At 42.9% G+C, this 17,504-nt stretch overlaps 1 protein-coding gene across 1 annotated transcript in view; it reads left to right on the top strand.

Moving 5' to 3' along the window:
• BRD3 (bromodomain containing 3) overlaps positions 1–17,504 on the top strand; it is a 1,106,862-nt gene that overhangs the window by 188,248 nt on the left and 901,110 nt on the right. The window contains exon 2 of the mRNA XM_044058393.1: positions 7,383–7,520. Coding sequence (XP_043914328.1) covers positions 7,383–7,520 — 138 coding nt within the window. The remainder of the gene's footprint in view (positions 1–7,382; positions 7,521–17,504) is intronic.

Raw genomic sequence — 17,504 nt, 5'->3', positions numbered from 1 at the left:
CAGACCTCTGGCTATACCCCCTGTTTTGGAGGTACTGGATGATGTCTATTCGGAGGCTTGTCTTAACCCTGATTCTCTGCCTCCTGCACCAGTAAAGCCTGATAGATATTACAGAGTACCCAGTTCTCACCAATTTCTCTACAAAGGCCATAATGCTGACCATGAAACCATTTCACAAGGCCCTAAGGGATTAAAGGCCTCCACTGCCAAGAATCCACTTCCTGCAGAAAGGGAATCTAGATCTTTAGAAAGGTAGGGCAAGAAGGTATATACCTCGGCCACCCTAGCCATGAGGGCCTTAAACTGTCAGTTTCATATGATTAAATATCAACAGTTTCTGTTATCACAATTAAAAAGCAAAATGTCTCAACCTGAACAACCAGATTTAAAAGAGTTACAGGATATGTTGCATAGTGCAGAGCAAGTGGGTAAACACACCTTACAATGTGGTTATGATGCCCTAGAGGCCTCCAGTAGAGCGGCTGCTACAGGATCAGTCATTCGCAGACATGCCTGGCTTAGGGAACAGAATTTGCCTGATCATGTGAAAGCTAAACTTCTTGATGCTCCTTTACAAAAGGATGTACTTTTTGGTACTAATGCTGAGGATATACTACGAAAAATGGAGAAAAGCCAAATCTATGCAAACTGTCAAAGCTTTCTTACAGGTTCAGCCACCACGTTTTAGCAGGAATTGGCCTTCAAAAAACGGGTCCTTTCCAGCCACTGACAAGCCTCCAAAGAGGTAGATACAGACGCACAAGGGGCAGAGGACACTCACAAGGATCATATAGAGGCAGACAATGGCAATCTCCTGCACCAACAGGTGGTGAAGACAGTGCACAACAATACAGGAAGAAACAATGACTCCCTCATTTCCATGCCAAGCAAGTCTCAGCTGGCAGCACCTTTGGGAGGGAAACTAGCATTATTTGCAAGCAATTGGCATATTGTCACAACAGACAAATGGATACTGGACATTATAAACAGAGGCTACAAATTTCAATTTCACACTCTTCCAAAAATGAGAGGCATGCCAAACCTGCCACAAAATCAAAGGGCAGAGGCACAACTGCAAATTTCAAAGCTCCTAAACATGAGAGCTATACAAAAGGTACCTACGCACCAACAAGGTCAAGGTTTTTATTCAAGACTCTTTCTGGTACCAAGAAAAGGAACCGACTGGAGACCCATTCTGGACTTATCCATCCTAAACACATTTCTGCTCGTACCAAAATTCAAGATGCTCACATTACAGCAACTTCTTCCCATGCTGGGCAAGGAGTTTTGGCTGGTAACATTGGACCTCAAGGAGGCATACCTGCATGTCCCAATCAGACAAAGCTGCAGAAGATACCTCAGATTTCTTGCAGGTTCAATCCACTATCAATTCTCTGCATTGCCCTTTGGCTTATCTACTGCGCCCAGAGTATTCACAAAGTGCCTGGCATCAGTGATTGCCTTTTGCAGACTTCAAGGGATACAAATTTACCCTTATCTGGACGACTGCCTGATTCAAGTGGACAGCAAACATACTACTGGAACATCTGGCAAATGTGACACGGTTACTGCTTTCTCTGGGATACACCATCAACAAGGAGAAATCAAGGCTAACACCATCTCAGAAAATAACCTTCCTGGGTGCCAGCTTGGACACAAACACCCAGATGGCATATCTTACACCAGAAAAACAAAGGCAATTATCTCAGTACTTCAAAACACTAGCAAAAAGTACCAGGCTTACTGCAAGGAAAATCCTGCAGGCTCTGGGATTCATGGCATCTTGCATTCTGCTAATCCCATGTGCAAAGTTGCATATGAGGAAACTTCAGTGGTACCTAAAAAATCTATGGTCTCAACACAGTCACAGTTTGGAAGCAATTATACCAATAATTCCATGTTTACAAAAGGAATTTCTATGGTGGGCCCAAGCATGTCAAGTAAACACAGGCCTTCCATTCTGCAAGCCTCAAGCAAAACAAGTCATAACCACAGACGCCTCAGATTACGCCTGGTGGGCGCACATGAAGGACAGGTGCATTCAGGGCAGATGGTCCCACAAGGAAAAGCACCTTCACATCAATCAAAAAGAAATGCTAGCAGTAATAAATGCAATTACAGCTTTCAAGGTCTTCCTGCATCCAGGACAATTACTGATAAGAACAGACAACACCACAGTTATGTGGTACATAAACAAACAAGGAGGAACACATTCATACCCCTTGTGCAGGCTAGCCATGACTCTTTGGAACTTGGTTCTGGAAATACAGATCGAACTTCAAGCACAGTACTTGCCAGGACTGGAAAACACACTGGCAGACACTCTGAGCAGGAATATGACAGATCCACACGAATGGAAGTTACATCCAAAGGTGTTTACGGAAATAATCGAAGCGTGGGGGAGGCCAGACATGGATCTTTTTGCCTCCCACAGGAACCATCAATTGAAAAAGTTTTGTTCAAGGACCTTCCATCCAAAGGCCTGGAAAGTGGACGCCCTTTCTTTCAGTTGGACAGCATGGACAGTTTATGCATTCCCATCTCTGCCTCTTCTGTCCAAGGTGCTTTTGAAAGCAAGAACAGACAAACCGAGGATGATACTGATTGCTCCAGATTGGCCAAGGCAACACTGGTATCCACTTCTGAGGAGCCTAACGCATACTCCTCCCTGGTCCCTGCCTCTAATACCCCTTCTGCTGACTCAGAACAGCTACAAAACCCTTCACAGTCAGCTGAAAACACTCAACCTCGCTGCATGGAAAATTCCTTAACACCACAACAGACCCTACTCTCCAAGGAGGTGCAGGATGTCATTTTGGAGGCGAGAAGACCATCTACTAGAAAAGCTTACTCCAAAATGGAAGCGGTTTTGCTGTTGGAATGAGAAAAAAGGACAGGACCCTAGAAAATTGAACTTGCCTCAGGTTTTACAGTACCTAGCTGAACTGCTGAACAGTGGACTTTCATTTTCTTCCATTAAAATACATGCCTCAGCCATTTCTGCAGAATTCAACACGGATCTTCCCTTATTCTCTCACCCACTCTTACGACAGTTCCTCAGAGGGGCTAAGAATATAAGACCTCCAAGGAAGCAACCAATACCAGCCTGGGACCTTAATTACATACTAGAAAAATTAACATTGCCTCCTTTTGAACCTGCTGCCTCAACAGATCTGCAATATTTGTCCTGGAAAACAGCTTTCCTTCTGGCCATCACTTCAGCTCGTAGGGTTTCTGAACTACAGGCCCTCATGGCGGTGCAGCCCTTCCTCATCTTCCATCAGGATAGGGTTTCCCTTCGAACTAACCCATCTTTTATGCCAAAAGTGGTATCCAGGGTAGCCTTAAACCAAGCCATACACCTACCTACTTTTTATCCCAACCCTCAAAACAAAGGGGAAAGGCTGCTTCACTCTCTAGACATCCATAGGCAGCTACGTTACTACTTGGACAGAACAAAGTCCTTCAGGAAATCAGAACAACTTTTTGTGTCCTATGCAGAGGGGCTCAAGGGAAACCAGTTACCAAACAGACCATTTCCAAGTGGATTGGCCACTGCATACGATTTTGTTACTCCTATCATGGGAAATCTGTCCCTACTGGTATCAGATCTCACTCCACCAGGGCCACAGCCACCTCTACAGCCTTCCTCAGAGGTGTGCCTACTAAGGATATTTTGGAGGCAGCCACTTGGAGTTCTGTACATACCTTCACAAAACACTACCACCTGCCCCTATATTCCAGAACAAGAGCAGGCTTTGCCACTGCTGTTTTGCAGGGCGTTCTGGCTCAACCCAGTTCCTCATAGTACCTACCACCCTATGCATAGTTTTGGGACTCTACCCATCTGTGATTACTGCAGCTGTATGCACGATGAACATAGTACAGTTTTGTACCTACCATAAATATAGATGTTCGAGTGCTAATACAGCTGGATTACAGGTTTCCCTCCCTCCTTCCCCACTTGGTAAGGGCATGGGGCCTAACAACCTCTTCATACTTCCTGACTGGGTTATCCTGCTATGTTTTATTTGCTTGCTTACACTGATTTTGCATTACTTTGCATTGCTTGCTTATGTGGATAAGCCTTATTTATGTATTGCCTTCCTTTTGGGGGCACCTGACATCTGGGGCAAGAAAGACTGAAGAACATGGCGTCGGCTGTGTCTTATATACTCTGGCCTTCCTGACGTCAGAAGAGTAAGCGACGACAACCGACGCCGGACCAAGACTTTGGAATTCGGCCGACCGAGGGACTGCCTGACGGCTGAAAACCCATCTGTGATTACTGCAGCTGTATTAGCACTCGAACATCTACATTTATGGTAGGTACAAAACTGTACTTTCTTCGGCTCCATAAATCCTAACTAGGATAAAATACTCACCAAGATTGGACCCAGTACCTCCCATGGTTCCCTCTCTTTTTTTTTTTTTTGGAGAGATGTTGTTCCAGGTCATCATCCTTTGCCTCATCTCGTTCTTCTAGGAGTTTGACTGAGGAAGATATGGACAGAATGATGGAGGTTCCTCTCGACACAGATACAAATGGGTGATGTGCCAGCTCCTACCCCCTTGAGTAAGGAAGCCTGTCCATCTATGACACCACCACTAGCTGCTCTTTCTCTGATCTGTCCTGTTGCTTTAGAGTCCCTGGAGCCGAGCCTACCAGATCCATCCAGCTCAGATCCGAAGATAACTATCTTTGGATCCAAAGCTTTCTATGAGTGTACTGGCTGTGCCATCTTTGCATACTGATGATTCTCTGAGCTGAAGCTACCTTGTATGGTCCTGGGCTTTGGAGTCTACTCCAAGGTTTTTGGAGCCATCTCTGCCCTCAGAGCTTTGGCATTTAATATCTCTGCTCCATCTTCCTCGTTGGGGAGATTGCCGATGGGGCAGAGAGAGGCAGTGGTCCAGACGTCTCCTTCTCAGAGCCGATGTCTTCCATTTCTCTGGAACGATCTGCCTTCGAGGCAGTGAAGAAATGTGTTTTCTGCTCTGACAGGATGGATCCAACCCCCTTGGATCTTCAGTCTGGTTCCCAAATATCTCTGCGCTTAGTCACATCATTATACACCACAGGGACAGCCAGCTGAAGGCCCCCAGACCACCCAGTAGGGCTTTACGATCTCTTCTGGCACTTCGCAGGAACATCCCACTGAGGAAGTCCGTAGGAAGAAGTGCAAGAGGATGCACTTAGACTCTCCGCTAGAATCAGTCACTGTGGATACTTATTTTGATGAGGGAGAAAGGGTCCCAGTGATCACCTCCAGAAGATGTCTCATTTAGAGACCTTTTTGAGATCCTTAAGCACTGAGGTGGTTGTTCTTCCAGCCAACCTTTCATCAGAGGAAAGAGCATTTCTGAAGGCCTTTAGAGCTGGCCCGTCTATCTCCTGGTTACTCCACCCACCAATGAGCTCATTGACTTGGTCTCTAGGCACGAGTGGAAGGAAGCTGACTTAATTGAGCCAGTCCTAAGAGGCCAGATTGGATTCTGACTTCACATATTGGGAAAGAGTTATGGAGTAAGGGGGTGTGCCCATGAATGCTATGGTAGTGTCAGTGGCCACCAAGAAGGAACTTGCTGAGCAAAGTGCTATGGTCATACTCCTAACACGGGGAGTCTAGGGCGATGGACAAATTTGTGAAGCATGTATATGCATCACTTAACCTTTGACCTTCGGTGGCTGCACTATTTGGAGCATTTTACCAGAGTACAAAGGGACTTGATCAAAGAATTTTCAAAATCCCTTTCTGGGATCTTTACTGCTGAGGCTCAATCTTCTGTGGTCTCAGTTGGCTGCCTTCCAATCCATTTCAAATTCATCCATGAGGCTTTTCTGGCATGCAGCTGAAGGTGCCTCTAGCGCAGCGGGTTCAGGCATATTCATTAGGAGGTATGCTTGTATGTGCTTATGTGATTTTGTGGAGCCTTTCAAGTCCTTGTTTCAGTGCATCCTTTGATGGCAGTTTGTTTGGCCCAAAAATGAAGGATACTCACTCCAGGTATGAAAAGGCCCTTTCTGCAGTGGGCATACATTTTTTGACCCCTTAAAAGATACTTTTATAGGAATCAGCAAGGTGGTCGGAAAATGTGGTTCAGAAAGTCCCAGGGTCCTTTCCTGGACACACATGGGGGTAGTTCCCCTAGGGGTGGGGGACTCTAATGGACAGTGATACCCACAGGGCAGAGGAGACCTGCAAAATCAGGGGTCGAGAGATTATTTCTTTGACAAAGCTTATAAGCACTCCTGAAAGGAGGCCCGATTGTCCCCCTCCAGAGACGGTCCGGGGGTATTTTTTTGGGGGGTTTTTTGGAAAGGTTAGACTTTAGATGTTTTCCATAGGCAATGACTTGGTCTTCTGTTCATTCTTTTACAAAGCAGTATAAACTGGATTCCTTTTCCAGGTCAACATTTAGCTTTTCTAGGACCAGTGGTTCCTGGAGTCATAAATATCTTCCTCCTCCTCCTTTCCCCTATTTTTCTAAGCTGTGATAGTCTACACAAGTAACTTAGCCTGCTGCAACAGTGATCCAGGTTTGAACATAGTACAGTTGTGGAAGTGGACCTTTTCATAAAAGTAGATGTTCTAATTGATCACTGTTGCAACAGCTGTCCCCTTCCACCATCCCCCTTCTAGTGCCTTTTTTGCTAGGGTGTAGATGTTTGTGCTCCTTGTATATGTTTTCCACTAGCATTTACCTTTTAGGGCTCTAGCTTCTTTTCTTGAGGCAAGAAAGCTCTGAAGCATTTTGCTTGGCTTTAACTGCCTTTTATATGAAGCCCTGCTGCATCTCCTGGTAGTTACAGCACGTGGTAGGCATCCTTAAACTTTGAAAGGAGGGTTGGTCATGTACTCAGGATATAATCCGAATAGCTTAGGATACTGTTACAGTGAGCAATTAGAGCATCTACTGTTATGGCAACGTCCAGTTGTACAGCCATACTTTATTTAGTAAAAGAAGTTCTGCTGTACTCAGTTTTTTAATCCCCCTTGTATATCAGTGTTTTGTTGCAGGCTCTAATTTGAGGACAGTAAGGAGGGAAAAGATTTGCCCCTTTACTGTTGAAAGAAAAGGAAGTTAGCGCATTTAAATGTTGCAGAATTCATAGAAAGTTAATTTTCCTACGGGTTTAACATTGGAGTTAACAGTTTTGATGCAGTGTAGTTGTTTCATTAAACACAAAATGTTTTCCTTGTTGCTCATTTTTTTATTTAGCATAGCCGCTTTCCTTTTGAAACCACTGCAGATGAAGCAGTGTACTGTAGTATCAAAGGTGTTACAAAGTAGAGCCTCTTAACTCTAAGCCAAGAAGTAAGCTGATAGACATCTTAAAAACATGTTTTTTTAATTTCTTCCTAAAACCTTTAACCGAGGATGCCAGACGAATATCTGTTGAGAAGGAATTACAGCACCGAGGTGCAAAGACCAAGACGACTTACTCACCAGCAGATGCAGTCTCACGTACTGAACAGCAAGAATACCCCCACTGGCAGTTCACAGAGATACATCCGGTAAATGTGGGTCTTGAGGGTTTGCAGTATATGATGATCCCTCTCTTTTGAATGTGTTGATGTAGTTTAAAAACATCTTGCAGCTGCCCAACACACGGGGGAACTCTTGCAGTCCTTTCATTTAGGACTGTTATGATCAAAGTGGCTGGTCAGTTACGATGTATGCTCCATTTTTCTAAAGTAGCCACATATGTAGAATGAACTTGGGGTATTGCAGAATTTTTCCTGTTTGTAAATTCAGCCAGCACAGTCAGATGCAGAAAGATGCTGGTGCAGCCCAGTAATGTCATTGTCAAGATGTAGCCTAAATCAGGTTGTGTAGGTGCCATGCATTTGGGGTAAGGCTCCATACTCTTAGCATGAGCTTTTCTGAGCTTGCTGTTGCTAGTATTGGTAAAATGACACACTGATTGTAGGGATGGAATTGCAAATTATTTTATGCTGTACTGGCCACAATGTACGAGTTTAGTGGGGCGAGGAGTGTGAAGTGTTCACCTCTGTGTCACTGGCATAGGATTGACTCTTCCCTTATCTATGTAGAGCAAACGTTACCAGAACTAGATTGTCATAGAATTGCTACAGTATGTCTGAGACTCAGCAGAACTAATTTATTTGTCAACCTGTAGTGGTATGTGACTTTTAAATGTAATAAAATGTCATGTGTTTGTTTCAGGTGAGAGAAACTTCCCCTCGGCACTTAAAAAAAAGTTGGTCTTGCTCAGTTTAGAAATACAGTAGCCTTATAGGATTGGCATTGTAAACATAGCCAGTATCCTCTGGTTTGATGATTCCATAGTACTAAACCAGAGAGAAAACCGAATGCGTGAAAACTCTACACCCCTTATTCTTACTGAACTGCTTCATTAGAAAAAGGCTTAAGTGTGTTCCTTAGTTTAAATAACTGTCCCAGGGCATTGAGGGTACATTTTTTATTTATATCTTGGGAGTAGTACCCTTCCCTAGTTAGGTACCATGCTTTGCAGCCTTGGGACATTGAGTCTTAAATTGTGATTGAAGCGGAGTATGAAATTGAAACCATTTTATATTAGTGGCTGCTTGATACTATCATCACACAATGTTTATTATGATTTGTTGTAAAAACATAATAGATGTAGTGATGTACCTGCTTGTTTTCAGTGCTTATAAGAGTCAAACCTTGAGTTTGTGTTTCGTCTGTGTGGCGTCTGCAGGATAGGGACTTAAAAAGCTGATGCTGTGCATAAAAGTAAGACTAAAGAATCAACATGTTTTATCTTGTGTATTTGAGATCTCTGAAGGCAGTTATTTTGTTTGCCTGCATGTAGTTAACTCATTGCAGCCATCATCCTTCTTTGCTAGTAGAAATTTCTGCTGCTTAATATAGTGTAGATATGGATATTGTTCCCTTATACACAAACATAAACACACACTTTTGCAATATAATTTTTGATTGGTAATTACCCCTGTGTGCGCGCACACACTTCTGCATTGCTTGAATGTGATGCAAAACAGTTATTTTGTAAAACTGGCCTTGTGCCATTTAGGAGTTATGTCTTCCAGTAGAAGATTTGTATTTCTTCTCTTGAAGGCTGGATTTTGGATTTGTAGTGCTCCTCATTGTAACATGTTAATGTTTTTAATTTTTGGTTGCACAGTACTTTATGCACTTGCCAAAACCATTATTATGATTTGTAGTCTTTGACATTAAGAAAGTTGGTTCTAATCTCTCTCTCTCTCCTCCTGATGTGTTCATGCTTTGAATAAGAAAAGCAGAAACAATGTTTCAGGTCTGTGTAGAGACATGAGGGTTTTAACCAAAAATCTAACACTGGTCTGTAAATGTGGATTTAAACTAGAATAACCACACACTGTAGCAGAGTACCTTTTCGCTCAGATGTTATGTGGTATATGTTTATCTCTTGATTCTTATAACCAGCCTCCATTCTGGTTTTGATGTGTGTGTTCTAGTGACACTAACCCTTATGCCTCCTCTAATCTTCATTAGTTTAAGTATCATTGCAGTGCTGTGTTTAGCTTGTGGTGTTACTCTTCTTTTTCTGGAACCTGCATAGCTTGAACTGGCTGTTGGTGAATGCTCTCTTTTCTAACATTTCATGATCCTCCAGGCTGTAATGTATTTCTTGGGACATCACAATTTGTAGCTGCTCTGTACCTGTTTACTGCATTTAATAACCTGTTGACATTCCAAACAGTATTTTTTAAACTACACATTCCCCGTCTTAGCCCAGTAGAGCTCAGCGTTTACTGGATTATTGATTTATTTTTCCTTTTCCCTTCTTAAGTTTTAAGCAACAAATAGCTTAGGCTACTGCAACAGTGATCAAAGTGTTGAGTGGTGTACAGATGTGTGAATAAACTTACCATAACGGCATATGTTCCAACAGGTCACTGTTGCAGTACCCCACACCCATCCTTTATATTTGGATGTCTTCTTTTTGTATTGCCTTGATGTGGATGTACAGAACCTTGTGTATATAGCTTACTGTTGGGTTTGTTTTCTAGCATTTTCTTTTCAGAGCCCTTGCCTCCCTTTTTTTAGGCAAAAAAGATCTGTCTAAATTGGCATTCTAGCTATCATATCAGAGCTCCCCTCAAGTGCCTGACCGAGTGAATGGAAGGCACCCTTAAGCATTGAAAGCTGGCCGGTCACCATGGGAAGATCCAAAGAGCTTAGGTTACTGCAGTGGTGGTCTATTAGAACCATCTACTGTTGCAGTAAATATACTTAACTGCACTTTTATTAGATATCTTGTACAGCAATAGGAATCTGGTGGAGGGGGTGTTGCAGTTGTATGCTTGTTCTTTGCCAGAGAGCTTTATCATAGCTGTACCCATGCTTCCCCTGTAGTAGTCATTTCTGTCTGTCAAAATATCCTGGTGCAGTTCTGGAAAGTTCTGTGTGCAGTAACTTAATGTGCATGGAATGGAGGAGATGCAAAAAAGGGAAGCCTAACTGATAAAAGATTTACATGCTTCAATTAGTACGCGGAGATAAAAGTTCCAGTTATTTTTGACGACTTAGTCAAAATGGGTAAGTGTTTTATATATAATTTTTTTTTAACAGTCATGGATGCATTAAACAGTCTGTGAAAAGGCTTTGCATCCAAAAGAGAGAGGAGCATTCGAAAAAATTAACTGGGTTAGTATGTGAGGAACTCTTTTGAGCAGTGTAAGAAGTCAGGCTGTGTAACTTTTAGAAGTTTTTCTTCATTAAGTAGAACTGTGGACCAACTGAGTTGTCCAAGATGATGCCCTGATTTTCCTATAATTCTGTTTGTGTGACAGTTGTCACCAGAGCCGTTTGTCTGATGTTGAAAACCTTTCTTGATTGGTCCTGTGATGTGGTTCATGCTTTTTATAAATCATTGTTGGTCAGTCTTTCTGGGAAGCTCTCTTTTTTTTTTGGGGGGGGGGGTGAAATACCCATGGTCTGTGCTAGTGTGTGACATAACATTATACACCAGCTGCAGTAGCACACCCAAGTTCAAATCCCAGAAATACTTTTTTGCAGTGTGCATAGTTCAGATCACTGCCTGAATTTGATGAATCTCCATGTTGCCATCACATTAGCAACCAAGAGCTAGAGTAGCATCCTCTCTCCTGTCTTGAGGAATGATCACTGTCAGGAACTATCATAAGTCCCAGTGTTCAACCCTGCCACTTTGCAATATTACAAAGTTTCTGACTTTCTTTTAAACAAGATGGATAATGGCATTTGAGAATTTCTTGCATGGCTGCCAGTGAGAAGGTCCATCAGGCAGCCTCTGGTGAGAGTCACAGTGACCAAATCTCAGAGTGTAGGTTGTGGCCTAACACTTCAAGTGGTAAATCCATTTCCAAAAGCGCCTTCCACCCCCTTCTGGTACTGGGGTTTGTCATTGATTAGCCAAGGACTTGACCCTCACAATTTTCCCGTTTATATTGAATGATGAAGGATTTGGAGTAGACATGTCCCCTGCTTGGAGGTGAATCCTAGGCTGGCTTTATGCTAGTCATTTTGTTGATTTTCTGGAGTTCATAGCTAAATGTCCTAATCACAGGCAGTTCTCCCCCGAGTCACCTGATCAAGAGCACTGAGGTATTGGTGTTTTATGTTGTGAAGCAACTTCATTGATTCATCCCATTATTGATTTGCAAAGATAGCGTCTTATATTGTGGTATACTGGGGTATTTCGTTTTTATTAATTTAATGCAACACTCTCCAGTACTTGTTTATACATAAAGCTTCCATTGTAAATGTTATTCTGCATTAGAGAAGACAGATTTTACAATTTCTACCAACCTACTTAATTCTGTCATGTGTTTTAGCATTGTTTTTTTAAAAATTGTTCCCAGATGCATCCATTTATTTTTGTGAAAATTACTTCCATCTTTTGATTTATTTTTACTCCATTTGCAATATTTAGTATTTAGCTTTTAATCTTTATTTTCCATTCTCATTTTATATGTATATACATGTGTATGTATGTACACACCCATGCATACATGTATGCTGTTACGTATAACTGTCTTGCTGCTAGAAATAAGTTTAATAAGGCCTTTTATTTTGACTTTTCTAAACCATGACACCTACTTAATAGCATAATAGCACAATTTCCTTGGTTAGGATGTCCTCCCAGCAGCTGTTAGGACATCATATTGAGAATCCTTAAAATTTGTTGTAACTCTCCACATTGCCAAAAAATTAGTTCAGTTTTCCATTCCTTTCATTCCCTTCTCGTCTCCAACATCTGCCCTCCACTTGAGGAAAAATCCTCTGAATACTACTTTGTGTACAAAAGTACCCAAGTAAACATTTTCATGCAAATATCCTGAATCTTCTAGATTTTATTGCATATCTAGAGGGCATGCATATTTCCCCTATTTTTTTTATACTTCCTGTATTTTCTAACCTCCTCTGATTTATTCTTATAAACATGTTATACTTGGTTCCACTAAAAACCTTACCAAAGCTGATCTTTCATTCAGTACTCCCCTCTCTTTCTCATGCTGTCTGTATTTTGCTAAGTCTAGGATACAGAAGATCATCTGAGCTACAGATCAAATAACTGCTTGGCTTCTTCCCACTCAGTCACTTATCCTTCCAGTAGCATGATTCATTTCCTTCCAGCTACTATCTTTTCCCGATTTTCTGCACCTTTAGTTGTGTACATTGCTATTGGCAAAAAATAATTTCTCCAATCTTTCACTTTTAGTCTTCGTAATGGTGTATCTCACTTTAGAAATATAATATTCTATATAATTTCTGTTCTTCCTAAGTTCTTTGTGATATTCAAGATCTCTAATAGAGATTCATCCTAGGCTAGATAGGGTCTGTTGATCCCACTTGAATGGGGTTAATCTGAAATGCTGTTCCACACCAGAGCCTGTAGTTCTTGGCACAGACATGTGAAACGGTTAAGCTGATGATGATGATCTTCATGTTTCACTGTTGCAGTCATCACATTTGTGGTTATCTGCTTGCAGTAGCCCTCAGTCGGCCTGATTAACAAAGTCTTGGGTCCTGTATGGGTTGCTTTCCCTTCTTCCGTGACGTCAGGGGTATAAAACATGCAGCTGATGCCATTACATCAGTCTTTCTTGCCGTGCGGTGCCCGAAGCAGAAGCAGTTTGAAGGGCTGATCGGCCAACTCCTGAAATTTTCGTGTTTCCTTGGTAAGCCATTTAACTACAGACATTCCAAAAAAACACAAAGCTAAAGACAGAGACAGACCACCTAGGTCCAAAGCTGCCGACGACGCTTCTCCTAAGCCAGTCGCCAGTTCGCCGGTACTCAGGCACTTTTGCAGCCCCTGATACCCGCTACTTCAGATTCGCAGGCCTCTACTGAGACCCATTCGGAGCCCGGTATGCCGTGAGATGCTTCAACTATGGAACCTATGGATGTCTCTACCTTGGATGGGTCCGGAGCCGCTGTGCAGGCACCGGCTTCTGAGGGTGTATTCAGGCCTTACTGACTTACATATTAAACCAACGCCATCTTCTGCTTCAAGGCCTAAAACTTGAACCATGCCTAGAAACTGAAGCCCAGACCGCATGGTCAGGTCTCAGCCTAAAAAACAAATAAGAATGGCTGAAGACCTTATTACTTTAATCAGGGGAAGCCAGCCTTCCCCCTCTTAGACCTAGGACTGAGTTTGCTTATGATACTTCTGACCAGGATTCTGAAATTTGTTTCCTCTGGTGACCAGGATTTACCCTTATCTACCTATGAGGATTCTGATGCTGAGGAACTCTGTTCCCTCTGCTCCCCCCCCCCCCCCCCCAGAGGATTTCTCTTTTGGTGAAACCATGCTTACTCTCAGGGAGAATTTTTGTTGGGAAAGTCAGGATTTCTCTGATTCTAAAAAGAGGTTTAGGGATTTCTTACTTCTGCCCCAGCACAGGCCTTTAGCCATACCTCCTGTACTAGACATTGTTGATGATGCCTTTTCGGAATCTAGCTTGGCCCCTGACTCTCTACCTCCTGCTCCCAGAAAACCTGATGGATATTACAGTGTACCTGACTCTCTCAAGTTCCTTTATAAAAAATCCTACTGCAGATCCTAAGACCATTTCACAGGGACCCAAGGGCATTAAAGCTACTACTGACAAAAGTCCTACCCACTCTGATAGAGACTTCAGGGCGCTGGATAGATGGGGTAAGAAGGTATACACTTCTGCAACTTTGGCCATTAGGGCCTTAAACTGCCAGTTTCTTATGTTAAAGTATTAGCAGCATATTATTGGATTGCTTAAACAGAAAATGATGTTGATTCCTGATTGTGCTGAAAATAAGGATTTACAGGATTTACTGCATTCAGCTGAACAAGTTGGAAAACATAATTTGCAATGTGGTTTTTATTCATTAGAGGTATCTTGCAGGGCTGCTGTAACTGGGTCAGTACTTAAAAGGCATGCTTGACTTAAGGAGCAATCCTTGCCAGATCATGTTAAAGCAAAATTACTGGATGCTCTCTTAAACCAGGACCGCCTGTTTGGCAACAAGGCTGAAGAAGTTCTTAAAAAGATGGAGGAAAAAGCTAAATCTATGCAAACAGTTAAGTACAACCTTCAAGGTTTAGTAGGCATTGGCCTTCCAAGAATTGGTCCTTTCCTGCTTCTTCCAGACCTTCTCGGTCCAAACCCAGAGCCAACAGACCTCCCAGGCTTCAGTCCCAGGGTACACACAGGACTAAGCAGTGGGGGGCCTCCACTTCCAAGTTTGGGAGTAATAAAACTCCCCCGTATGGTAAACTGTCTCAATGACTTATTTTTAAAACTTCCAAGCACTTCTCAACTGACTGCCCCTTTTGGGGGGAAGATTGCTCTTCAAGCAAAGAACTGGGAACTCATTACCCAGAAAAAATGGGTTTTAAATGTAGTGTCCCAGGGGTACAAATTTCACTTCCACACATTACCATCACCAAGTGGGTGGGCCAGATCTACCCCCAAATCAGGGGCAGAGGCCCAAAAGCAAGTACTTTCTCTTTTAAGCATGGAGGCTATTCAGTTGGTACCAGAAGAGGAAAAGGGACAGGGTTTCTACTAGAGACTTTTTCCTGGTACCCAGAAAAGACAATTCTTGGTGTCCTAACCTGGACCTGTCTGCTGTAAACACCTTTTTGGTGATTCCAAAATTCAAGATGATGACTCTTCACCAGTTTCACCCTATGCTGGGCAAAAACGCCTGGTTGGCAACACTAGATTTAAAAGAAGCATACCTGCACATCCCAATCAGGGAATCTTGCAGAAGATACCTACGCTTCAAAGCAGGCTACACACGCTATCAGATGTTCATCGTGTTTCACTGTTGCAGTCATTACATTTGGGTAATCTGCTGGCAGGTTGCCCTCAGTTGGCCTGATTAACAAATTCTTGGGTCCTGCGTTGGTTGCTGTCCCTTCTTCCATGACGTCAGGTCATCAGGGGTATAAAACATGCAGTCAACGCCATTACATCGGTCTTTCTTGCTGCGCGGTGCCCGAAGCATTAGCAGTTCGCAAGTGCCAGTCGACCGACTCCTGAAATTTTCGTTTTCGCGTTTCAGAACCGAAGTTTTCAACTAAAAGCTAAGTACCCCATTGGGGAAACTTTTTCTTGCTCCTTACCGATGTCAGTAAAAGTTAATAATTGCATTACTTCTGGGAAGTAAATACCTCAAAAGGAAAGGATTTTCATTTGTACTGTATTACTTGCCTAGGCCCTGACCACGATGTCGGTTTTGTGCTTTATTTAATCAGCGTGCTGTCGTCAGTACATTTTTGCTTCTAAATATTTCGTCTCTAGGTTTAATTATCTAGAAATGACGGTTAGCCATCCGACTACCGGAATACTGAAAAAACGCAAAGAAAGAGACAGGCCGTTGAGGCCCAAAACTGCTGACGACGCTTCTCTTAAGCCAGTCACCAGTTTGCCGGTACTCAGTGAGGCGCTTTCGCAGCCCCTGATACCCGCTATTTCAGATTCGCAGGCCTCTACTGAGTCCGGCTTCTGAGGGTGTATTCAGGCCTACAGACTTGCATATTAAACTGACTCCAACTTAAGTACTAAGGCCTAAATCCCGATCTATGTCTAAAAAAACCGATGCCCAGGCCACATGTTCAGCCCCCTATGCCTAAAAAAACAAATGATCAAAATGGCTGAAGATTTAATTACTCTAACCAGGTATAGTCAACCCCCCCCCCCCCCCAAGAGGCCTAGGATTGAACTTGACTATGAATCTTCTGAAAAGGACTCTGTTTCTTATGACTCTTCTAATTATCTGGATTTGTCCATACCTACTTATGAGGACTCTGATCCAGAGCCACTCCAGCCAAACCCAGACATTTCAAAAGCACCAGGTTTCAGTCCCAAGGGACTTTCAGAACTAAGCAGTGGGGTGCTTCCACTTCCAAATCTGGAAACTACAAGGCACCACCCTATGGTAAACAGTCTCAATGACTTCCCTTTAAAATTACCAAGCACTTACCTCTTAGCCGCCCCTTTGAGGCGAAAACTGACTCTTCATTCAATCAACTGGCAACTTATAACCCAGGACAAATGGGTTTTAAATATAGGGTCCCAGGGATACAGATTTCATTTAAACACGCTGCCAACTCCAAACGGGTGGCCATACCTGCCCCCAGTTCAGTAGGCAGAGGCTCAGAAACAAGTACTTTCCCTCCTAAACATGGGGGCTATTCAGCTAGTACCAGAAAAGGAAAAGGGACAAGGTTTCTATTCCAGACTTTTCCTGGTACCCAGAAAAGACAAATCATGGCATCCAATTCTGGACCTGTCTACTCTAAACACGTTTCTGGACATTCCAAAATTCAAGATGCTGACTCTTCAGTTACTTCCTATGCTAGGAAAGGATGCCTGGTTGGCAACTCTAGATTTAAGAGGCTTACCTGCATATCCCAATCAGGGAATCTTGCAGAAGATACCTGTTTCAAAGCAGGCTGCATGCATTATCAGTTCTCTGCACTGCCCTTTGGCTTGTCTACTGCGCCCGGGGTATTCACAAAGTGCCTGGCTCCAGTAATTGCATTTTGCAGACAAAGAAATACTCAAATATATCCATACCTGGACGATTGTCTAGTTCAGGCAGAAAACCAGGCCATTCTTCTAAAACATCTGGCGTTTGTAAAAAGAGTTATAACCTGTCTAGGGTACACCATAAACAAAAAGAAATCTCAACTGATGCCCTCTCAAAAAGTTACATTCCTGGGTGCAAGCTTAAATACAACTGCCCAGATGGCTTTCCTTACGCCAGAAAAGCCAATGCATTTGGTGACTTATTTCAAACAGGTGGCCACAAAAACCCTGCTATCTGTTAGGCAAATACTGCAAGCCTTGGGGTTCATGGCCTCCTGCATTCTTCTAATTCCATACGCAAGACTGCATATGAGGAAATTTCAGTGGTACTTAAAAAGTTTATGGAGTCAACATTGTCACAGCCTGGAAACAATGATTCCTATCATACCTTGCCTGCGGCTAGAGTTCCTATGGTGGGCAGAGGCC

Source organism: Protopterus annectens, chromosome 16.part0 (genome assembly GCF_019279795.1).
Source record: "Protopterus annectens isolate FY-2018-M chromosome 16.part0, PAN1.0, whole genome shotgun sequence".
NCBI classification, from domain to species: Eukaryota; Metazoa; Chordata; order Ceratodontiformes; family Protopteridae; genus Protopterus; species Protopterus annectens.
This window is presented reverse-complemented; position numbering and strand designations above follow the sequence as displayed.